This window comes from Cladosporium halotolerans (genome assembly GCF_011745625.1).
Source record: "Cladosporium halotolerans strain TM138-S3 chromosome Unknown Sca7, whole genome shotgun sequence".
Lineage (NCBI taxonomy): Eukaryota > Fungi > Ascomycota > Dothideomycetes > Cladosporiales > Cladosporiaceae > Cladosporium > Cladosporium halotolerans.
In genome coordinates, this window is record NW_027191458.1 from 463,588 (window position 1) to 486,386 (window position 22,799).

The 22,799-nt window shown below is 55.4% G+C and overlaps 9 protein-coding genes across 9 annotated transcripts; 5 read left to right on the plus strand and 4 right to left on the minus strand.

The window, feature by feature from the left end:
* The first annotated feature begins 1 nt into the window (after position 1).
* Positions 2-2,801, plus strand: WHR41_02907 (uncharacterized protein). Its single transcript, XM_069371513.1, has 4 exons — positions 2-321; positions 376-832; positions 896-1,566; positions 1,623-2,801. The coding sequence occupies exons 1-4, from the start codon at positions 280-282 to the stop codon at positions 2,514-2,516; spliced, it is 2,064 nt and encodes a 687-aa protein (XP_069231319.1). The 5' UTR covers positions 2-279; the 3' UTR covers positions 2,517-2,801.
* A 3,078-nt stretch (positions 2,802-5,879) lies between these two features.
* Positions 5,880-6,629, minus strand: WHR41_02908 (uncharacterized protein; the record flags this gene model as incomplete). Its single annotated transcript, XM_069371514.1, has 1 exon — positions 5,880-6,629. The coding sequence occupies one exon, from the start codon at positions 6,627-6,629 to the stop codon at positions 5,880-5,882; it is 750 nt and encodes a 249-aa protein (XP_069231316.1).
* A 279-nt stretch (positions 6,630-6,908) lies between these two features.
* WHR41_02909 (uncharacterized protein) lies at positions 6,909-7,592 on the plus strand (the record flags this gene model as incomplete). The annotated part of the gene is made up of 1 exon (XM_069371515.1): positions 6,909-7,592. One exon carries the CDS (start codon positions 6,909-6,911, stop codon positions 7,590-7,592), a length of 684 nt encoding a protein of 227 aa, XP_069231315.1.
* A 3,677-nt stretch (positions 7,593-11,269) lies between these two features.
* Positions 11,270-12,625, minus strand: WHR41_02910 (uncharacterized protein; the record flags this gene model as incomplete). Its single annotated transcript, XM_069371516.1, has 1 exon — positions 11,270-12,625. One exon carries the CDS (start codon positions 12,623-12,625, stop codon positions 11,270-11,272), a length of 1,356 nt encoding a protein of 451 aa, XP_069231507.1.
* A 239-nt stretch (positions 12,626-12,864) lies between these two features.
* Positions 12,865-14,040, plus strand: WHR41_02911 (uncharacterized protein). The gene is made up of 3 exons (XM_069371517.1): positions 12,865-13,056; positions 13,125-13,415; positions 13,471-14,040. The coding sequence occupies exons 1-3, from the start codon at positions 12,919-12,921 to the stop codon at positions 13,552-13,554; spliced, it is 513 nt and encodes a 170-aa protein (XP_069231508.1). The 5' UTR covers positions 12,865-12,918; the 3' UTR covers positions 13,555-14,040.
* WHR41_02912 (uncharacterized protein) lies at positions 13,886-14,785 on the minus strand (the record flags this gene model as incomplete). The annotated part of the gene is made up of 1 exon (XM_069371518.1): positions 13,886-14,785. One exon carries the CDS (start codon positions 14,783-14,785, stop codon positions 13,886-13,888), a length of 900 nt encoding a protein of 299 aa, XP_069231505.1.
* Positions 14,786-15,909: 1,124 nt separating this feature from the next.
* WHR41_02913 (uncharacterized protein) lies at positions 15,910-16,686 on the minus strand (the record flags this gene model as incomplete). The annotated part of the gene is made up of 1 exon (XM_069371519.1): positions 15,910-16,686. The coding sequence occupies one exon, from the start codon at positions 16,684-16,686 to the stop codon at positions 15,910-15,912; it is 777 nt and encodes a 258-aa protein (XP_069231506.1).
* Positions 16,687-17,188: 502 nt separating this feature from the next.
* On the plus strand, positions 17,189-18,069 carry WHR41_02914 (uncharacterized protein). The gene is made up of 2 exons (XM_069371520.1): positions 17,189-17,539; positions 17,593-18,069. Exons 1-2 carry the CDS (start codon positions 17,374-17,376, stop codon positions 17,856-17,858), a joined length of 432 nt encoding a protein of 143 aa, XP_069231511.1. The 5' UTR covers positions 17,189-17,373; the 3' UTR covers positions 17,859-18,069.
* A 2,306-nt stretch (positions 18,070-20,375) lies between these two features.
* On the plus strand, positions 20,376-22,639 carry WHR41_02915 (uncharacterized protein). Its single transcript, XM_069371521.1, has 3 exons — positions 20,376-20,974; positions 21,034-21,102; positions 21,167-22,639. The coding sequence occupies exons 1-3, from the start codon at positions 20,874-20,876 to the stop codon at positions 22,083-22,085; spliced, it is 1,089 nt and encodes a 362-aa protein (XP_069231512.1). The 5' UTR covers positions 20,376-20,873; the 3' UTR covers positions 22,086-22,639.
* Positions 22,640-22,799: the final 160 nt, after the last annotated feature.

Here is a 22,799-nt window from a genome sequence, read left to right on the forward strand (position 1 = left end):
CGAACAGTTCGCTGGGTGTGTCAAGTGAAAGTGCAGGATGTTCGTCTAAAAATGGCTGACTGATCTGCCGATTGACATTTCGCCCGTCCCCAGCTTTTGGGATCGCGCATCGACCACGCGCGAACTCGGGGTACAGCACCGGTGAAGGCTCGCCCTTCGACACTTCACCTCACCACTGCCTCTTCGCACACCCTCGTTCGGACCAAGACTACACTTTCGCTCGCAGCGCAGCACGGTCAAGCCTACAACTTTGCGGCACGCCGAAGATATCAAGCGAAGATGCCGCCTCGGAGCGACAAGAGTGCGCTCAAGCGCTCAAGGGTCCGTACTTCGCGATGTACCGTTTTAGGACCGCTCAACTGATACCCATGCCAGGTCTCGATCGACGATGATACAGACGTCAAGAAACCACGCAGATCAGCGCGCAATGCGCCACAGGAAGAGGAGAACCGTCAGCCAGAACCGCAACCGCAGCAGGACGATGCGAAAGTGAAGCGCAACGGCGCTCTGCCCTCGCCAGTAACCAAAGGCTCCACGGACACCACGGAAGGAGCCCACGCGCCTTCTTCGCCGGCCGCTAAACCAGCGGTAGAGAGGAAGTCCGACTCACGCACAACTCCTGCCACGAGCCCGCCTCCTTCATCGTTACGAGCTAGCGGTCTCTCTTCCCCGCCTTCAGACACGCAACCTTTTTCTCAACTCCTTGCACCACCACCATACTCGTACGAAGTCGAAGACGAAGAAGGAGAAGGCGTTTGGGGATACCTTATACCAATCGATGGCGTATCGGATGCCCTTGTTCTGCGCAAGCGGGCGGCGTGCCCAATACCAGGTAAGGGCATAGGCAGGCCATACGGACAGAAGGAAGTTTCTAAATCGACGTATCTGAACGAAGAAAACGAATACGAGAACAAGAAAGCGAGCTCCGGCGTTCCTTCCGGCGGGTACTTGATCGGACGTCACCCGGAATGCGATCGCATCATAAACATCGCTACAGTGAGCAATAGACATTGCCTGTTATTCGCGGAGAACAAGGACGGCAACGCGCTGGCTATGGTTGAGGACTTGAGTGGGAACGGGACATACGTGAACAATGCCTTCATTGGGCGCAACAAGCGGCGAGAGCTGCACGACGGAGACGAGGTTTCGATTCTTGACAAGGCGCGCTTTATTTTTCGCTACCCTCGAAGTCGCGATGGCACTGCCTTTCACAAGCAGTACGAAGTGCAAGGCCAGCTTGGCAAAGGTCACTTCGCTACCGTGTATCTTGCCACTGAGAAGTCTTCCGGCATTCGTTACGCGGTGAAGAAATTCGAGAAGAGAAGCGGGCCCGGAGAGAGGAGCAAGGTAGAAGGCTTGCAGCAAGAAATTGCGGTGCTCATGGGCGTCAGCCATCCGAACATGCTGTGTCTTAAGGACACCTTCGATGAGCCTGACGGTGTTTACCTCGTTTTGGAGTTGGCGCCTGAAGGAGAGCTGTTCAACTGGATTGTCATGAAGCAGAAGCTGACGGAAAGCGAGACGCGGAAGGTCTTTGTCCAGCTCTTCCAGGGCATCAAGTATCTGGTAAGTCATGATCGTCTCGAGTCGACTTAACATTCTATGATACTGACTATCTCCAGCATGAGCGCAATATCGTGCATCGCGACATCAAGCCCGAAAACATCCTTGTCATCGACAAAGAGCTGAACGTCAAGCTTGCCGACTTCGGTCTGGCCAAGATCATCGGCGAAGAGTCTTTCACCACAACCCTCTGCGGGACACCCTCATACGTTGCCCCCGAAATCCTCGAACAGTCAAATCGCCGCCGATACACCCGTGCCGTCGACATCTGGAGTCTCGGTGTCGTCCTCTACATCTGCCTCTGCGGCTTCCCTCCCTTCTCCGACGAGCTCTACTCACCCGAGAACCCCTACACCCTCAGCCAGCAGATCAAAATGGGCCGTTTCGATTACCCCTCACCCTACTGGGACTCAGTCGACGACCCCGCCCTCGACCTCATCGACCGCATGCTGACCGTCGACGTCGAGAAGCGCATCACGGTCGAAGAATGTCTCCAGCACCCCTGGGTCACGCAGTCCAATATCAGCGTCACCGATAGCACCGATGGCCTGACCGGCGCGCTCGCGGGCCTCGACTTCACGCGCCGCAAGCCGCAGCGCGAGCGCACCCTGCTCTCTTCCATCAACGACGTCAAGATCGAGAAGGTCATCACCACCCAGCCGGACAAGCCGCCCGTCAAGGTCTTCGACAAGCAGGCCGGCCCGCAGTTCCGCCTTCAGCGTGGACCGGGCGAGAAAGCCAGCAAGAACGGCGACAACAGCAAGACCGTCACCGGTCGTGTCGAGATGACCGTTGAGCCCGACCCGGACGCCGCCAGGGATCCGCAGGAGTTCATGGAGATGGGCGGCAAAGGCGACGAGGTGCTGTTCGAGAAGAGTGGTAGCGGCAGCGGCAGCATCTACCCGAACGAGACCATCAAGGCCGCGGCGCCCGAGGACGGCGGGCAGAAGTAGGCGTGGCGGCTGGCGTTCCGGCGATCAGGCAACGAGTCTTTAAGACAGGCGGGCGTTTGGGTTTTACTGTGGCTCAATGCGGGGCTTTGAGCGCGGGCGTTGATATGACAGGAAACTTTTCTGATCGGCAGCAATGGGAAAACGGAATTGCTGGCATTGGGTTCTCGGTCGGCTGCGGTGGAATCGCACAGTACATGGCGCGACGGTCCCGGTGTACATCAGCTTGTCTCGCTACAGACTAAAAGTCCGATTATTTCATGAAACATTGATTCGATTCGCAGTCCAGTCTGGATTGACTAATCTTTCTTTCAGATAAAGAGAGGTACTGATCTGTCGCACCATGATCAACCAATCGAGATGGAACTCGGGCATGGAGTACAGCAGCGTGTAAGAGAGACAGACATTTGCCCTAATCACATCTAGAGGTTGCCGTTTACATCCAAGGAAATTATCATTATTGTTTTTGTCGTAAAGGCAGGCCCGGCCTGTACGCAGGACCCGGAAGTTAAGCGAGCCTGCGCCCAGACCAGGGCATTGCAAAAGTAGGCGGCTGGCAAAACGCCGCTCGCCCCGTGAATCTTCAACCAACCCCATACCAACATGATAAACTCGGCGTGACTCCACGCATCCAACACAACATGTTGCGGATTTCTGCTCCTGGCAATGTCAGTCGTCCTTTGCGCGTCTCGAGTGCGTCTGCAGCAGCGACCGGTACCATAAGCGCCCAGATGTCTCGCAACCTTCGTTGCATTGCCAGGCCAGCAGTCGCACTCCAGGGCGGGAACTTCAATCCTACAACTACTCCCAATTGCAGTTTCGTCCCGCTGGTTCAATGCAGGCTCAGGTCATCTGCCGCGGCCAAAGCTTACAGGCTCGTCAAAGCCCGGAAACGGTTTGACGCAGAGGCTGAGCGAGGGACAGCTTCCATTGATCAAGCATTATTGCTGTTGGCGGAAGTAAAACCCCAAGGCAGGGAACGGAAGCTCGTGGAAAGGAAGCGCAACTTGGCAATGGAGGCCCAACCAGGTTGCTCTGTATTGGCTTGGCTACTTTGCAATATGCATTTGAGGTTCACGAAACCCCAAAACAAAGTTCTGGTTCTGGCCTTGTCTAGAGCTCTGCACTTAGAGGGCAGGCAAGACCTAGCATGGACCTGGATTGACGAAGAGATAACAGCGCTGCACGCTCGTTACCAAGACACAGGGGGTCCACATGCTCCTCCTCTTGTAGAACATCGCATATATCATTTGCTTTCTGCATTCGCAAGTCGGATTCTCGAACTCGACAACGACCCCGAGGGTGCCATCGAAATGTTCCTCATGACCGTAGAGAGGTCCCGGTCTCTTGAAGATCACACTGTCGGCTTTTTACCCGCAATCAGGAAAATCGAAGCCTATCTGAGGGACGAATCCGCTCGCCCATGTAACGAAGAACTATACACTCGGTATCTGGAGAAGAAGCGCCTCGTTTACATCAGCATTCCCTTCGAAGTCAAGATGAGTGATCCGTTCTATCCTGGAAGACAAGACCCATGGGCCTGCTACGCAATGTTCGCCAACCCAGGCCAAATTCCCACCGAGTCGCTTTCTTTGAAAGGCCGCAATCGATTGGGTAAAATGGCCATGCGAGCGTCTTACATGTTCCGGCTCATAGGAAATAATCTAGAAGCAGATATCCTTGCGTCCGAGGTCAGCAGGAACTTTCAGAGAGTTCTGGTCGCAACGCCCGAAGATCATGCAGAAACTTGCGACGGACTCAGAATTGGAGAACCTGCGCATCCTTGCCGCACCATTTCCATCAATAAGGCGAGTCGTATCAAGCACAAGAACGGATGAAGTGAGGCGCAAATTGTCTAGCTTCAGGAGATCACGGGTTGCAGCATGAACGACAGCCACGACGCGCGGCTCAACCTCATAAGGAAATTGCGACATCGAAGCATTTGGCCTGAAAAGGCATGTCCATTGAAAGCACGACAAGCGATGCAAATGACCCCATGACACCCCCGGGCAGAATGCTGCATTGCCGAGAGAGGGGTGTTACACAGAATAGGCTGCAGTGCATAAGCGAGTACACCGGTCAGCCTCGCTCTGGCTTTATCAATACGCCGTGCCTGAAGGGAGTCCTGTTTGTTTCAGCTCTAAGTTCCTTTCTGGCCATGTTACGGGTCGTCGTTACGCCGCTCGCACGAAAACGAACGCTCTCGGCAGCAGCTCAGATTTTGCATCATAGGTTTCCAGCTGTCAGTCATGACGGCTCTCGACCAGCACCGTCTCAAAACTTTCCTTCCAGGGCTAGAGGTTGCGCTCGATACTCATCGGTCGTGAGTAAGGGCGCTTCTGCTAAAGAAGTGGCAGACTTGCTTGCAGTGACGCGTCGAGCGATTGTTCTGTCACAACACAATGCCGCAGGTTGGCAGATGGAACCTGGCGAGGAGCGTGTAGGCGTACAAGCTCTGGACTGGCTGAAACAATGTGATTCTAACGATCAGACTCACGTCCCATCGGTCCAGCTCCTGCGAGATCTCTCTTGGCTCCTCGTGGCGGAAGGGAATTCAAAGTCGATGATCGACTTCTTATTGGCGGAAGGGAGAAGATGGCAGGCCGTTGACTTTCATGACGCCGCGACTCGAAAAGACAATATCGGTCGCTCCTACCAAAGAAGACATGAGCTTTTCACCGCAGTGATCCAAGCACACTTACAGCTCTCTCCCAATGCTGACAGTGCGATCGAGTGCTTCCGTACTATCTTAAACAACGCCACGTGGGACCGGATATTGCATGGTGCCAAATCCCAGCTCGGGAAGGCACTGAGGACAGCGAGCTGCTCTCCGTGTAACGAAGAGCTGTTTGACTGGTTAGTTGCAGCGCATGACCTTATTGAGCTACCCGAGGACGCATCCGCGTCTATGGCGTGGCTGAAGCTGTTCCATCCGACCTCACCGGACCCGTGGCCAGCTTTCGCATGGTCGACGGAGAAAGTGAACAGAAGTGCAATGAACAGGCTTAAGCGCCGATCCAGGAAATTTCATGCGCGCATGCTTGGAAGAGCCATTTTCTTGCTTCGTCTCCAGGGTGCCTCGGAGCAAGCCAGCCTGCTAGAGGCTACGTTGGAATCGCAATTCAATATACGGCCGCGCCGTCGGGAAGAGTGGGATAAGTCATGTGAGCGAGATCCAAAGCTCCGGCACTTGCTACAAAAAGGAACACGATAGACCAACTCAGCTGCTGTCAGCATGCGGCGCGAGGGATAGGGGCAAGAGAGACTGTAGGAAAGACTTCATCTGCCGAGTCCTCCATGCCTTCTTTTAGCAAAGCCTCGATGCCTTAGATGGGAATCAAATCCTTTCAGCGCTGCAGTGTCGACCTACGGGCTCAACCTATCAATCTTCCAGCTTCCATCCTGCTCCTTGGTGTACCTAAATCGATCGTGAAGCCTGCTCTCCCTGCCCTGCCAGAACTCAATCATCTCCGGCTTCACCCTCAGCCCACCCCAGAACTCAGGGACAGGGATCTTCTCCTGCCCCTCAAACTTCTGCTCCACCTCCTTCACCTGGCCCTCCAGCTCCTCCCGATCCTTCAGCACCTTGCTCTGCCGCGACGCCCAAGCGCCGAGCCTCGACCCCCGAATGCGCGTGTCGTAATACACCTGCGACTCCTCCGACGTAAGCCTCTCACACGGCCCCTCGACTCTCACCTGCCTCTCGAGCTCATGCCACCAGAACGTCAGCGCCGCGTGAGGGTTCGATTCCACGTCCTTCGCTTTGCGCGACGTGCCCCAATTGCTATAGATGACAAAACCCTTGTCGTCCATTTCCTTCAGATAGACCATGCGCGCGCTCACGCGGCCCGACGGCAGCTCGGCTGTCGAGAGCGTGACGGTCTCGGGCTGGTGCACTTTCTCCTCCGTGGCGTGCTTGAACCAGGTGTCGAATTGCGTGAAGGGGCTGGCGTCGAGCTGCGAGGCGTCGAGCGAGCCTTTGGTGTATTGCTGCGCTTGCAGGGAGTCATTGGTTCCGCCTGGGGCGAAGATGTGCTTGGAGGACATGGTCCGTTTAGGAATGAGCTGGAGGGTGGCGAGGCGGGCTGGTTGTAGGAGGGGTCGGATGCGGTTCATGTGATGTTGCTATTGAGAATGGTCGTGATGTATTTCTCTTGTAACTGAACCAAAGGTCTGTTGATTAGCAGTGGAATTATTTGATTTATATATGCATTGCTGCACGCAACGAGTGGTTCGATGAAAGCAGGTCCTGTGAGGTCGAACCGCCCAATCAATGACTGGACGGAGGGCTCCGAGCTTGACTTCCGGCCCGCGACTTCACATGTCATTCTCGACCGGGCTCTTTCAAGCTTCAGTAACCACAATTCGAGATGTTACAATTATAGCCTCGCCAGCATGGCTACGCAGCCGAAAGAACACATTGCAGAGTCGCTGCTTCAGCGAGCGCACTCACCCGAGACTGCCGATACGATCTTCCGTGAGCGCGTGAAGCAACGACCTCTACTCCTCCGCCCGACTTCTCCAGACCCGGCGCAAAATGCGCGAGCGAAGCGCCAGTACGAGCGCATGAAGAAGCAAAGAGCACAGCAGAAGTCGAAGAAAGCGAAACCTCTCTCCGCAAAGCAAAAGCGGGCTTTGAACGTCTACGAGATCCCGAAAGAGCAGCAGAAATATGCGATCTACGAGCCGCTGCACAAGATGTGGTGTGGGTACATGCGCGAGGTTCTGGGTCTGGCGGACGGTAAGCGAACGCATGTGGATGCGCAAGATGCCGGCCCGTTCCTTGCCTCTGCCGACTATCATGGTGCCTTAATGGAGGTTGTGCGAAGCAGATGTTCGAGCAGGGTGGGGTTGATGGGGATCGTGGTCAAGGATACGAAATTTACGTTTGAGCTCGTGACGAAAGAGAACGTGGTCAAAACATGTCCGAAAGAGCATACTGTGTTCCGGTTTCAGGTGCCACTGGAGGACGAGGCGAAGAGACCGCTTGAGTTCGAGATTTTAGGGAGCATGTTTGAGCAGAGGGCGCCCGACCGAGCGAACAAGAAGTTCAGGTTGCATCTTGTGGGAGACTTATGATAGGATCTATTTACGGATTCAACCCGCGACGAGACTTAGGATGCATAATCGAATGGAAAGGTGACCGCCGCCAATGGTGCAACCCTGACTGTTTACAGCAAGGCAGCTGCCCGCCTTCGATTTATGCCGAGTGCTCCGAGGGGAGAATCGGCTCATCTACCGCTGATTGGGAAGTCTCTGGCATTCTACTTGTCCGAGGCTTTCCGCCCAAAATCAAATTGGCACAATTCATAGGCGATGGCAACGCCTTATCTTGTGCGAAGAGGCATCTTCGACACCTACATGTTGCGACACCTACATGTTGATCTCGGAATCTGGCAGGAGAAATGCTGCCGCCACTTCCCATCGAACCATCCAGAGATCAGATCGATCCGGAGAACCTGCTAGCTGGCACGCCACAAGCTTCCGGACAAACGGTGGAAGTGAACGCGATTATCCGGGGAGCAAACGTGGGGCTCCGCTCTGCTTTGGGTAGGATGGAGCGGTCATGCCTGCCTCTACTGATGACCTGGCGCGTCAACTATAAGAGCGAAAATCCGTCTTCGTGACACAACAACACAACACTCACAACACTCACGACACCCACAACATACGACAACCCTCCTCATCATCGTCGCAAATGGTAACACCTCAGAACCAGCGCAACCTCATTGGCTACTTCTATGCGGCGTGATGGTGAAATCTGGACGCTCAGGCGACAGCTTAGGTCCGATCGCAGCACCCTTGGACCCTCTGTTCGCTGTTGGATGGCCTGTCCTTGGACTACTGATTGTTCGGGTGTGTGGGAAGAAGTGAAATGGTTTTTGCACGAAAGACAGTATTTGTTGCACGAAAGTGAGCGAATGTTTGTACGAAAAGGATTGCATAGTACGGGATTGGTGGGGAACAATGATCGTCAGCCTTCAGATGCTTGGTTTTCGATAGCCATAGCCCACAATCACACTGAGTTGACTGGTCCTCGCTATTCATGACCATCGTTGAGCTGCTAGCCGTCTCAACCGCCCGCGCCATTGTGCTCGCGCGAACGTCGAACACCATCGACCGCGTTGTGTATTTCAAAGAGCAAACGCAGCCAGCCTACTCGCACAGTGCTGAAGGCTACATCCTGCAACACCAGAGACCGTCATACCTACCCCCGTCACCTTCACATGCCACTTAACTCGTCACATGCTATGCGGCTGGCACGCGCGATATCGCAAGCCTTACTTATAACTTCATTTGCCGCCAGGAGACTTGCAACCAACATCAACCTCCTCGACCACGTCTCTCGACACGATCATCACGTATCTCAACTAACGTTGGCATTGAAGACGACTACTTTAAATTATTATTCATTCATCTTACTAATTATCTGCAGCACACCAACTGGCAGACTCCCCGACTCCAGCGACGATGGGTTCGTTTGTAGACCGGCTGGCAGACTTGAAGGATGAAGCACACACAGACAACGCTACCACCAGCGTTGGTGCAATGAAGAACGGAGCAGAGGACAGTGCTGATCCGACCATTCTTGCTGAACCCGGATTCAAAGATCATGAAAACGATCATGGCCACAAAGGTACTCGCCACCAGTACGAAGAAGTCCTTCATCACTATGACAACCATCAATATGACCAAGATCATATCAACGAACTAGGAAAGCCGCAAGCTGCTCCCTGTTCCTCAATGCCCGTCGATCCCAGACCCAAGGACGAACTCAATATGTCAGCAAATTGCCAAATATCGGGAGCATACACCAAACGCGCGGGTTCTGCGCCTCCAGCGATCGATCTCGAGTCTCAGGAGCCCAAGCTAGTCATTGAGAGATTTCGAACCGCTCAAGCTGTTACTTCACCAGCGCTCAAAGCCAAACGCCATACCTCGAACTCGACGCCTCAACCCGAGAACACCGGCTCAGCACCTGAAAAGGCACCTGAAGACATTGCTGCTGTTACTCCTGCTCCAGCAAATGCCGTCGAGGAGGATAGCGACGAGCCGACCATCCTCTCGGTCAAAAAAGTAACTCCAGAGCTCAAGCGCAAGGCGTCGAACGCAAGCAGCTCGGGACCGATGCAAAAGCGTTCGAAACAGGCCAAGGAGGCAGAGATGGATGATGAAGAGGCGAGCCCAGTTCCCAAGCGTAAGATATCAATTAATAGCAATGCAGCCTCGACAGAGAAGGCTTCGAGTCGTGGTAAGACAGCGGACACAGGAGATGAGCCGGAAACACCATGCCCCAAGCGTCCAACTGCAAAGCAAAGCACTGCGATCAATAAGACCGCAAAGATTACTGGAAGGAAGAGAGCAAGCACGTTCAAAAGGTCTGACGAAGACAAGGAGGAGTCTGAGCAGAGTGAGAACGAAGATGCTATCGATGACGAAGATGCTGAACATGCCAGCGAAGACGAAGACGACGAAGAACAAAATCTTCAAGTGGTCAGAGATCTTGCAAGAGCCAACAAAGACTTCGGAAAGGCTTGCAAAATTTGCAAGATCAATGCAAACAAGGTATTGAAGGCCAAGCATGACGCAGAGGTCTCGCAGCTGAAGAAGCAGAGAAGGGACGAGCTACGACAGGCGAAAGCTGAAGCGGACCGAGTCCTGAAAGCAGCCAAGTTGAAAGCTGAGAGGACTAAAAGTGCGCTGCAACAGAAGTACGAAGTTCAGTCTCAGGAGCTCAAGGACCAGCGCGATACCAAGATCGCGAAGTTAAAAGAGAGTTACAAGGAAGCCATCGAGGATTCTGATGAGAAATACGGAGATATGAAGGGCAAGCTCGAGACGAAGATCAGAAAGCTCACGAAAGAGCGCGACGATGCTGAGACAAAGCGTAAAGACATTGAAAAGACGACGAGCAAGGAGCTCAGAGACATGACGAGTGACCAGAAGGCGGCGGAGCTGAAATTGAAGGAGGAGCGCAAACAAATTGTGCGTGACTGTCTTGAGCAGGTCAACGAGCTCAAGCCAGAGCACTCTTCCGCTCTCAAAGCGAAGCAAAAGAACATCGACGAGTTGGCACAGAAAATCATCCGCCTCGAAGCTGAGTTAAAACAAGCTGGTACGGATCTGCGTGAAGTGAGCGCCGATGGACACGCCGACAAAGTCCGTCTCGAAACGTCGAAAGCCGAGGCCGAGAAATGGCGTGAGCAAGTAGAAGTTGTGGAAGATAATCTCAGGGAGTTCGAGGCGTACGTCACGCACGTCGAAGGACGTTGTAAGAGCAACATTGCTCGCGCTCAGGGAGACTGCGACCAGCAGGTTGGCATCGCGAGAGCCAACCTACAAGAAGCCAACAATCGCCTTACAGAGCAGCAGCGACGTAACAGGAACCTCAATGAAACCCTCATAGCGCAGACGCAGTTGGGCAGGGAGAAAGATGCGAAGATACAGGCCCTCGAGTCGGAATTGGCGAGGACAAGGGCGGAGATCGGAATTGTGGGGGACATGGAGGATCTTCCTGACCCTCAGAATCTGACTGTACGCTCTTTAAATACTTCTTAGCGGCGAGTAGAGTTGATAGAGAGCGATGTCGTGGTTTGCTGCTTGCCTTTGGGTCGCAGGCTGGAAAGGAACAGCACAGGCCAGACGGTAGCGCTTTCGAGTACGATTTGTCTCTCTCAGTGGACAGTCCGATACCGATAGAACAAGTTGTGCTGTACATGGGCAATTGTATATACCAGTAGGCTATTTTCTCCTCATCAAAACAATCTATCCCACTGAATATCACCAAGGTCCTCTTCGATCGGGGCCATCTCCTTCTGTAGTCTTGCTGCCACTTTATCCGCGTCATGCCAGACTCGCAATAAGTTTCTGCCGACAATCTTTGCAGCGTCTTCGGCATTCACCCCAGCTTCCAAAAGTGCAGTGACCAAATTCGGGAACTTGGACACATCCTCCAGACCTCTGGGGGTATCCTCAATTCCATCGTAGTCAGTCCCGATACCAACATGATCGTATCCGATCAGCTCTCCAATGTGCAAAATATGCTTGACGACCTGTTCAAGCGTACTGTCCTCCTCAACATACTCCGGAATGCCACTCTCCGCTCCGTTGTCCTTGCAACTGATGAAATCTGGCGAGAAGTTCACCATCACCAGCCCGTTGCGCTTTTTGACCAACTGCAGAATATCGTCGGGCACGTTGCGAGGGTGCGGGCAGATAGCTTTCGCGCTCGAGTGACTGAAGATCGGTGGCGCGATGCTGCCTTTCCAGCCTTTCTCGGGACTACCACCGAGTACGTCGCGCATGGTGTCGACACTGACGTGGCTGAGATCAACAAGCATGCCCAAGCGGTTCATTTCGAGGATCAGCTGCTGGCCGGCCTTGCTCACGCCGCCGTGGTAGGGTTTGGATGCGACAGAGTGGCCGTCAATGGAGACGACGGCAGCATCGGCATATTTGTTATGGCAGTTCCAGGTCAGAGTGGAATAGCGGACACCCAAGGAGTGGTAGAGGCGTAAAGTAGCCAGCGAATTGCCGATCTGGTGGAGGCCTTCGATCGCCAGTGGTGAGATGAGCTTGCCATGTGCGAAAGCGCTTTCGGCTTCCTTCGCGCTCCTCGCCAGGGTGAAGTACTTCGGGTACTTCTCGGACAGGCGCTGGAAGAGATCAATCTGCTCCAGCGTCGTCTTGACAGGGGCGGCGTAGTTCTTGTCCGAGAAGTCGAAGCCATCTGCCGGACACGGTACGAAAGCGCTCCAGAAAGCGCCTCCCTGCTTCCCGTGCTTGAGACGCGGCACATCAACATGGCCAGCTAGTCCGCCCTCCTCGAAACGCTGCGTGAAGTTCTTTCCATTGATCTTGTCGTCGTAGAAAGCCCGTATCAAGATGAGCAGGTCATTGTGGCCGTCGATCAGTGGATTCTCTTCTAGGATTGTCTTGGCCTGAGAAGAAAGCGATGGCACAGACCCAGGGATTCCGTAGAAGTAAGAGCCATAGGTGATTGCCGCAGCGAATATCAGAAGCAGGCCGAGCAGAGACGAAACATTCTTCTTATGGCTTCCGGCTTGTCTATCCATAGGTCGCACCCATTCGGCGCTGTCTTTTTCTCCCATGATGCTGTGCGTATGTATATGTATACTTTAATCCAGTGACCTTCTGATGAGATCCTCAATACTCACATGATGCTTTGGAAGAGTATTTTCCTGCCTGTCAAGAGTGCATTGGCTTATCAAGCACGCGAGATGGAAGATCCGATGTGGTCACCGCAAACGCCGAGGCCGACCAGCTGCCACCTTCCCAGACACCAGAGCAGCAATGCGTTTGGCCTCAGGGTCCACTGGCTAGAAAGTCCAACGACCAACCAACACACTCCTAAATAGAAACCACCCTTACCTCACAAGACAAAATGGGCGCCGTATCACCCTACACGATCATTCGTTCCATCTCTCTTTTCCACCTGACTGCTGCGTGGTTCTTCCTCGCCAATCCGCGCAAGATCGTCGATCAGAATGCCGTCTTCATGCTCGGCGAGTCGATGCGCCTGGTAAGCAAAGTACTACCAAGCTTTAAGGCAAAAGGCATATTGATCTAACAATGTGTGTGATGATACAGCCGCATATAACTACCATGGACAAATCCAGCGAAGCCAGCGCCTTCATCGCTGTCCTGCTGGCTTTCTTCGGGCTGTCCGACCTTACCGCCGCGTCCCTCGACGACTTGCCCGCCCTCGAGTACTGGCTCGCCAATGTGCCCGTCCGTCTCGCAGTGCTGTTCGCCATAACCGCTTATTCATATCTGTTCAAAGAGGATGGGATGCTTGGAGAGACGCAGGGAGCGGGCCGCTTCTTGTGCAACAGCTTCGTCTTCTCCTGGGGTTTCATGGAGCTTATGATTTGGTTCTGGGTGAGTACAATATGCGGTGATATGGGTGAGGATGTCAGCTGATCAGCTGGAACAGATTTTCGTCTCGCTGAAGGAAGAGAGGAGGGTTGTGGCTCAGAAGATCATTGACGCACGAAAGGCGGAGGAGGACACTTTGTAAGATTGCCTTGATCAAGCGTAGGCGCCCAGGAGTTGAACGGGATACCCGGAGTGCTTTGGCGGTCATGTTTGCACAGTGCAGGAGTCATGAGACCGGAAGAAAGAAAGCTACAGGCACACAGCTCCAACCCAGTTGCGCCGAAGCGCTATCAACATTATGCCCGGCGAACGGTACCACAGTTGTCATTTCGTTGAGGTGCACCCTCAAGTTGACGGTATGAATGTTTTACTCTGGACCATCCTTGGTGTCTGGAGATGCAATGCCTGCGTTTCTATCGTCTATATTATATCTATCTGCCTGTCGCAACAGACTTTCAGAACCAACGACCACTCTACCACTCAGGCCGATCATTCTCCTCCCAAGGCCCAGGAACCGCCTTGCCCTCCTTCATCCTAATCGTCATGAACCTCCTGCTCGGATCCCTGTTCGTCAGCCACTCCGCCGCAACCCTGCCCGTTTGCCTCCTCATATCCTTCGTCGCATGATCGTGCACCATATCCATCATGTGCGCCGCACCATGTACAATACAAACCCAACTCCTCGCCTTCATCCTCTTCCGTACCTCCTCAAACTGCCTGCACGGATTCATCGGATCCTTCGACCCCAGAATAAACAGCACGTCCAAATGCTCCGGCAAATCCAGCATAATCTGCGACCTCTCCTCGCCATTGTTCAGCAGCGGATAGCTGACGAGCACAACCGCCTTCGTCTCCGGATGGCTCGTGGCGACCGTCGCCGCCGTGCGCGAGCCCATGCTGCGGCCGCCGAGGTAGGTGGCGTAGCGCTCGTGGTCGGCGACGGCGCGGTAGCAGGCGACGCGGTGCTCGAGGTTGGACTGCGCCTCGTGCACGACGATGGGCGCGAGCTCGGCGAAGCCGTTGGCGAAGCCCTGCGTGGCGTCGTCGTGCAGGCCGCCGCCGGCGCCGTGCGTCCAGAGCATGAGTGGTTTGCTGTTCGCGTGGCAGCTTTTGCACTCGGCGGGGATGGTGGTGTTGTTGAAGGGAACGGAGAAGGGGCCGTTTACGTTTTGCTGGTCGCGTTGAGGTTGTTGGCCGTAGCCTTGGTTGTAACCGCTGGAGCTGTTGTCGTAGCCTCCATTATTGTGAGGTCCGTTGTTGGTAGAGCCAGATCCATAGGCGCCCTGTTGTTGCTGTCTCTCGTCATCTTCGTGAAGAAGCTTGTCCTTCACGGCATCGAAGCCCTTCTCCAATTTGTCGAGGAACCCAGGCATCTTGGCTAGACTGGCGCAAAAGCTTCACCTTGTTACGTTTATCAAGTATTTACCCATTGAACACAATCTCACTCCGCTAGATTTATACTTCAGTCGCTGGCAACCAAGCTCTGACGTCGTGGGACAGAGTTCCCGAGTTTCTGCCATTGATCAACAGAGGACCAGCCCTATCGGCCGAGCCGCGCACGCCTTCGCTGATGCGGTCCCACTTCGAATCCACATGGATGGGTTGGGAGGTGCGGTGCAGATACTGCGAAATCTGCCATGAGAGCGTCCGAGGTTGAGAAGGCGGCTCAGGTCGAGCAGAGAGTAGTATACAGTTCAGCCCTGCGCCAGGGCTATCGTGGAACGGTAAGGGGCTGGACTGAAGAGGGACACGGCCAGCCACAGTCAAGGGTCAGGTCTTGCTGCGGGAGAACACGGTGGGGCAGTATCCACTGCTGCGAACACCTTGGTGAGAGGCTCTGCGTACCGTCAATCCGTCTTGGCAGCTTTTGTTGACTCTGTCGTGACACCTTGATAGGGCGGATACACAGCATCAGGATCGCAGATAGTGCGTGCGTACAAATCAAAGTACCTTATTATGCTTTACTCCGAGGGTTGTCTTCGACATATTCGCGGAGCCGAAGCAGATCTGCAGGCCCGCCGTGCACAGACGCGCGTATTCACGGCTTTATAGTCCATGGAGCATAGTGGCAATGGAGCTGGTCACTGATGAGAAGGTGTCGAAAAAGAAGATGGTTTAAGGTGCAGAAGACACAGAGCTAGCGTGTGAGCATCTCTGCACTGTAGTGCCACTGCCGTAACTTGCAGGACCACCAAAAATAGGCCATACCATTGAGATACAGGCTAGTGATCGTAGAAATGTGTGATCCACGCAGTGATACAAAAACGCAAATAACTAGGCGGTGCGGTGGTGCTGTCATTCTCGTGGATCTTACAAATGGGAGCCACCATCGAGAAGCATTATTTCCGTATGCCGACGCTCGCATACCGTGCTGCCGTAGATGCCTTCCGTGGTTCAATTGACTCCTCCCTGCCTGGTAAAATGCTGCATAGACACAAATGAAATGTGCTGGTGTCGCCATCCTGGAACAAACCTTGTATACTCTTTCCCATCCTCATCACATCAACAACCTCCACACACCAAGAATAATCGCCGCGGTACCAGTACACACACCCATCAACCACTGCAGCGTGCTGAACTTAACCGCCTCCAACCTCTCCCTCAGCGCCGCCGTCTCCTGCTCAATCCTCGTCTCCGTCTCCTTGATCTTCAAATCCTGGCTATTCGCCTCCTCGCGAATCCTGCCCTTCTCCAGATTGAGATCCAACCGCACGCTCGACTGTGTCCGCTGCACCTCATCCCTGAGCTTCGAGTTGAGCTTCGCAAGGTCATTCGTCAGCCTCTCGTGCGACGCGCGCGTGAGGCTCGACTCGTTGCTGTCAGCGCTCAGCAGCTCAGACCGCAGCTTGGCGAAGTCGACCTTCTGCGTATAGGTCGCCTTCTCCTGGTCCTCGCGCAGCACCATCGTGCGGGTGAGGTTTTGGATGGACTCCTCGATCACATCCGAGAGCACCTTCATCATGGCCTCGGACTGCGCTTCGCTGAAGCCCTCGGCCTGCAGGCGTTGGACGAACTTCAGGGTGTCGAAGTGGTGGTCCTTGGCCAGGGCCGGGGTGGAGGAGAAGGCGCGGGAAGCGGCATTGTGGTGAGGTGTGCGGCGGGCGGTCCAGCGTTGGCGGGCTATGGCTGAGGTGGCTGTGGTGCGGTTCTGGGGGGTTTGGTGTTTGGCGTAGATGCCATGCTGGGCAAAGGCCGCTGAGGGGCGGATGGCGCTCGCCGTCCAGGAGAGACGCGGCAGAGCCTCGAGAGCGCGAAAAGCGGAGGGTGCCGCCATGGTGGTTGGTGTCCCGGAGAAAGGATGCTGCAGGCGGAGAAATGCTTAGTATGCACAGGCGATCGGCGGTAGTGAGTCCGGAGGGGAGCGTGGTGTGCGGTGGGTGTGTGTAGTCACAGCGCAGCAGCCCGCGATCTGCTATCGCGCGCCGCCGTTAGCCTTGCGCGGGCAGCGGTCGAATCAGCCTCCTCCGGGAGCACCCTATCGCGAGCTACGCCGCCTTCACCAAACTCAACTCCCGCGCGCGCCCTCAGCGGCCTCTTTGCTCCTACGCCGTCCGACAAGAGCGCAATGGGCGTGATCAGTGCGCGCGCTCGCCAGAGGCCGCATGACGGGAGCGAAGGCGCTCTCAGCTGCCCGCGAGCCAGCTGGTCCAATCCCACTCGCACACTCGCCGCCCCAGCTCAGATCTGGCGTTCTGGGCATGACGTCGTCGTTGCTGGGCGTCCTCAGCCCGCCTTGGAATGCGCGCGACTCCCTCCGGTTGCCATTTGGCGAGCGAAACTCGTAAGGCCTTCTGTTATCTCTTAGCACCCTCATCACCGTCCCGTCTCGCTGCCTTATCGCACTCATAAGACCAGCAAGCCACCCGCACCCCGGCACGCGCATACCGATCTGGACGCACGAGCGCATCATCGCCTAACCCCACCATATTACTGAACACCCGTCTGCCACCTTGCGACAGAAATGGCACACCGACACACCGCAGCAGCTCACGACAGCACCGTTCGCAGCATGTCTCACGGTCGCGGCGGCGCAGGCAACATGGGCAGCGCCCCAAAGGACGATGTCACCACCGACAGCTTGCAAACACCCACCATCAAATCGCAGAATTACACCACCGGCCGCGGCGGTGCGCATAACTTCCTTCGCTCGCAACGTTGTCGCGCATACTGACTCTTTCAGGTACCGGCAACATCGTCTCGAACGACAACGCGGCCAACGCGCGCCTGGCGCAAGACCTCGACGCGCCGCCTTCGCACGCGAAGGACCAGCCCACCACCGGCACTTACCACTGGGGTCGCGGTGGTGAGGGCAACCAGGTGACTCTAGGCGCGAATGGCGAGAAGAAGAAGGAGCGCTCGACGAGCAGGGGCGAGGCCGAGCACGAGAAGCCGGGCTTCATCGAGAAGGCCCAGCATGCGCTCGGTATGGGTCACAAGAAGGAGTAGAGGATGAAGAGACTACAGAGATTTAGGAGGGGAGGATATGGGACGGCGTAATGATCGCATGGGAGATGCGAGAGGATAAGAGAGGAGGGACTGGATGGAGGGTGAATTTGATACCCACTGATCTTTTTGTTTTGGCGGCTGCCGGTAGCTGAAGTCTGACAAGACTGATTATTTCCTAACTTACACTTCCAGCGACGACGGCGTCCCCGTATTCTTCTTTTTCCCACCGAATCGCCAGTGTTTGCTGTTTCTTCGTGTGCCAACCCTTGTCTGCGGAGTTCGCCTCGCTACCTTGCTTCGCTTCGCCCTTTTGCCGTCAGGCTGCACGTGTCCAACTCCCAAGCGAACCTGAGCTCGGCAGACCTCTGCGACCTGCCCTGAACAAATGAAACAGAACTCCCTGACCCGAACGGCAGAGAGACATGCATCCTTCATCCCCACCCGCTTCTTGCCCTACGTGTCCTGCCCCCAGCATCATGTAGATGTTCATTTAATAAGCCTCACCCCGGGTTCCGGAGAACATGGTTGAGGCACGGCAGACAACGTTCGGAATCCCTCGCCGGTGAGACATCAAGGGTGCTCGCACGTGCACATAGTCAATGTCCGGGAACCTGTCGCGCCAACATGGTACTCACGTGGAAGGTCATTTTTTGAGTATGCTCAGCAAATCACAAAGTAGGTTTGGTTTGGTCGTCGCACACATCGCGGCTGAATGCTCTGCTCTGATCGCGCCTTCCTCCAACTCAAGGTAAGCTTAAATCGACCTCACCTACACATTCATCGAGGTTTCTTTAGCGGCCGAAGCTCCGTACCGTACAATATTCCGGCGACTACTCAACACCGTCTTGGGCGTCTCGGAGTCACACGCCGCCCTGTCACCATCACCCAACACCCACCGTCAGAATCGCATGTCGGAGACGAGTCCGTCATGCAGGTGATACCTCAGGCAAGCACCGCACGAGCACAACGGCTGGTGCGGTTTCTGCGGCCAGCTGTCGTTGAACCAAAAGCACGAACTTGCGCAATTCCTCCGCCGAGGGGCTAAAAAGCCTGCGCGCGAAACTTGGAGTCTCCTCCCCTAGCTCACCGCAACTTGGCAACACGTCGACCGATACTGCTAGCATCTGGAGACGCGTGTAGGCGAGTGGGAACCTCATCCACTGCAGAGCTCAGGAGACCGCGCGCGGCTTTGCTCGGTGCGCGCTCAACCTTCTGCGAAGAGAAAAATCAGCGGTACGGTGTAGCTTTTTGAAGCAGCGGTTTCAAACTTCTTGCCCCACGCCCGCGCCAGCGCGGTAGCTTGAGCCGAAGAATCATGAGCTTCTGGGGAGTGGCGGCGACTGAATAATCTTTGAGGGCACACGAATAATGAGTGTTAATTTCCGCTTTTACCTGCCGAAGAATTTCAGGAAGGCTGCAGCGGCTGATAGCCTCTCCTCGCGTGCTGGATCAGACGCGCTAGATCGCGTGCTTGGGTCCTTTGCCCGTGGTACCGCCTGTTTGCTCGGACGTCGGTTTGCAGCCAGCACAAGCGTGAGTCAGCCGACACCTGGGCAGAGCAGATGGAGCAAGTACCGGCAGCTCGAAATTCGGGAAGATGCCGAGCGCCCTCGGCGAGGAGAAGCCTCCTGAAATTGACCGAGAATTTGGCAACTCAACCGTCGCGTGGTGCGCTGTCGTCGGGCTTTAGCTGCATGAGTGTGCTCGTGGTTGTCCCAGGCTCTGGGGAGACCTCGATTGTAGCCACTGCATCGTCACCGCCGTCTTCTGAAATCTTATCAAATCGCGCATGCCCTCTGCGCTCGGGATCGGGTGCAGGTCATGCGGACTTGGCGAGGACTGCAAGCGTGCCCAAAGATTGCGAGCGCAAACTCGAATACCAGGGAAGCCTGCGTCGATCGCTCATATGCCCCCACGGATTAGGCGATACAACACATGGCTAGCCCGACACCTCCGAGTAGGGCGGCGAAACGAAACAGGGCCAATCCTTCCCGTTGAAAGTGCGAGCGATGTCCGTGCCAGGCAAACATTAGTGAGATGATTACGAGACTATTGCTTGAGCTGGGGGGACCGTAGTGTGAGCGGTCGTGAGCATGGGTAGACCATGCCCAATCAGCGAGCTGTCAACGTCTGCCTCCCGAGTCCGTTCGAATTTCCGTATCCGCCGCCTCGCCCGACACTCTGGACCCGCTCTGCCCTACGGGCGCTCAGCGTGTATCTTTCTCTGCAATGTTAGCGTGGTTCCCAAGAGTCTCTTTTTCAGGCGGCAGCTGTTGACAAACGGCAATTGCAACACGCCTGCCGGCAAAAGTCTGTATTTTCGGACATTTTGTGACACTACTGCCCCCCCACGTCGCCCGCGGCGTGCCGAATCACAGCAGGGCTGATTAGACGCGCCAGTCTTTTTCGGCTGCGCTTAGGCTGCTAGGCGGAGACTATCGCGATGTCATTAGGCGATGGCCCCAGCGTCAACGTCTTTGATGCTGGAGCATTCGCCTACCCACTCGGCGCCCGCCCACGGACAAGGATGTCTGCCCACATCCACCGGTGACCCAGAATAATGTTACAGGCTCTGCTCTGATAGCGCCGTTTTTCTCGACCTGTTCTGCGCGTGCCAGATCGCCCGGCCGGCCATCCAAGCGGCGATCGACACCAAGCGTGCCTTGCGTGGAAGCCACGAGACCCGAACCTACGCAATGGGCAGCAGTTGGGTTCGAACACTTCCTTCCATCGCTGTTCTTCGGGGTGCCGGAGGGTTCCCTTGCGCATCGCTATACCTCTAGCCTATGGGGTCTGCTCAAGCCTTGAGATGGGGCCTCCTCTTTCTCAGTTGAGTCCACCACGAGGCCGCACTACCCCCTCGACAGCCTCGTGGGCTGGCAATCACTCGTAAAGGAAAAAAAAGTACTCGTACTCCTCTGACCGCAAATTCTGCTTTCGGCCGGGCACGCGAGTGCCTATCTTTTCGAGCACGCCTTTCGCTCTCGTTTAACTTTTCCTTCCTGCACAATCGACATGTCCTCGGGCCCACCGTCGATATCCTCCGGGTATGCGCCCAACGACCCTCGTCGGGGCAGCGCGCTTTATGGTCGATACGACGAGGCTTTCGCTAGACAGTACGCTTTTTTAATCCTTGCGCATAGTTGGGCTCGCGACTCACCAATGGCTTCTCTAGACAACGCCTTCCTATGCAAGCCGACCGCTCTGATATCTGGTCTTCCACAAGGCCTTCACCGGCCGTCAGGTAAGCTCACCCACCTATGATTCCCGTATCTATCGCCGCCAATTGAAACTTACCTCTATCACAGCTACCCGCCCGGTCTGATGGCTGCCGAACAGCGATCCTTCCAGAACCAACAAAACGCCCAGCAGCAGCGTTGGGGAACAGACCCGGACTGGTCGAACAGACGCACTCCCGGTTATGCAGACAGCTCGCCTTGGCCCGCCTCACCAGGCTTAGGCCAGTTCCCTACCTCGACCAGATCCCCCGCCGAAAGTGCGCCCTACAGCCCGTGGGAAAGCAACTGGCCTCCGCAAGCCCTCCAGCGCAGCTCCTCCGAAAGCACTCGAATCAACTCCATACCGAACTACTACGGCGAGACCGCCTCGAGCAACACCAGCTTGCATAGCGGCGGTAAGACGTACCCCCAGCGCCGACCCTCCAACCGCGACGAGTTCGACGGCCCATCGCAGCTCCTTGACAAGCCGGCCGACGGCGACTACGAGCCGAAAGAGGAGGATCTGCCGCAGCTGCCCATCACGCTCTACGCGCAAGAACAAGACGAGATCCTGACGAAGGTCAACGACCGGCTGTCGCAGTGCGGGTACGACTTCGTCGCGCGCTACCAGTTCCCCGTGCCCATCGAGCCCGACAAGCGGCCCGTCCGCACCGCCGCCGACCGCGAGTGGTCGGAATGGGTGTACCTGCTCAAGCGCCTCGCGACCAAGCGCCGCATCCCCGCCCGCGTGCTCTACAATGGCCAGATCAAGCAGCTCATCACCATCCTCGAGAACAGCCTGGAGATGCGCCATGCCGCCAAGCACCAGAGCCGCCCGCTCAAGGACGACCGCAACATCTTGCAGCTGATTAGCTCTGGCTTGCAGGTCGCGAAGATTCTGAAGGACCCTCGTGCGATGCAGTACCTTGACAGCTTGTATGTCCAGACGGAGCGTTTGATACAAGGCCGCAGGGCTACCATTCAACCAGCTTCTTTCGGCGGAATCTGAGATTACCGACTACGTTGTCGCATCGAGGGCAGGGCAGACTCTCGGTGAGATCACGGAAGTGAACGCGTGGAGCGGATCGATCAGCGAAGGCGCCGCGTACGCAAAAGCATGCCACACGTAAAGTGATGGCCAGAAAAGCGCTTCGCTGAAAATCGCAAGTGGAGACCGAGCGGTGTGGACTGATGAAAATGCGGGTTTGCATTTACGTTCCCAGCAATCTAGGACGAGGGAGGTCTATAGGACCGCACGCATACACAATGACTGATAGCAAGGGGAGTCAGAATCAAACAACCACGATTGTGAAAAAGGGAAGAATCTAGATGAGTTGCATGTCGACAGCATTGGACAAGAAAATAATCCAAGACAGCAGCGGGAAACAGCTCGCTTGAGAGTTATTTTGGCCGAACAGAGCCAGCAGGTCGGGATGGAAGAACATGAAGAGTGCAAAAGAAACAAAAGGCAACGAGGTGCCCAGTCGTGTAATATTAATACAAGCATAAACCACCTTACATCACACTCTAGAACAAATTTTGAACCCTTTGGCAAGGTCGGTATTCCACGGCCACTGTTCACAGGAAGGCCTTGATTCAACATCGGCACGTGGGCACTTACCAGCCTTACAGCCTTATACAGGGCTAAACACGCACGTACCATTGCACCAAGGAACGGAGAACCAGCCTTATACCCAGCCTCACGGGCCATCGTTGATCTCGA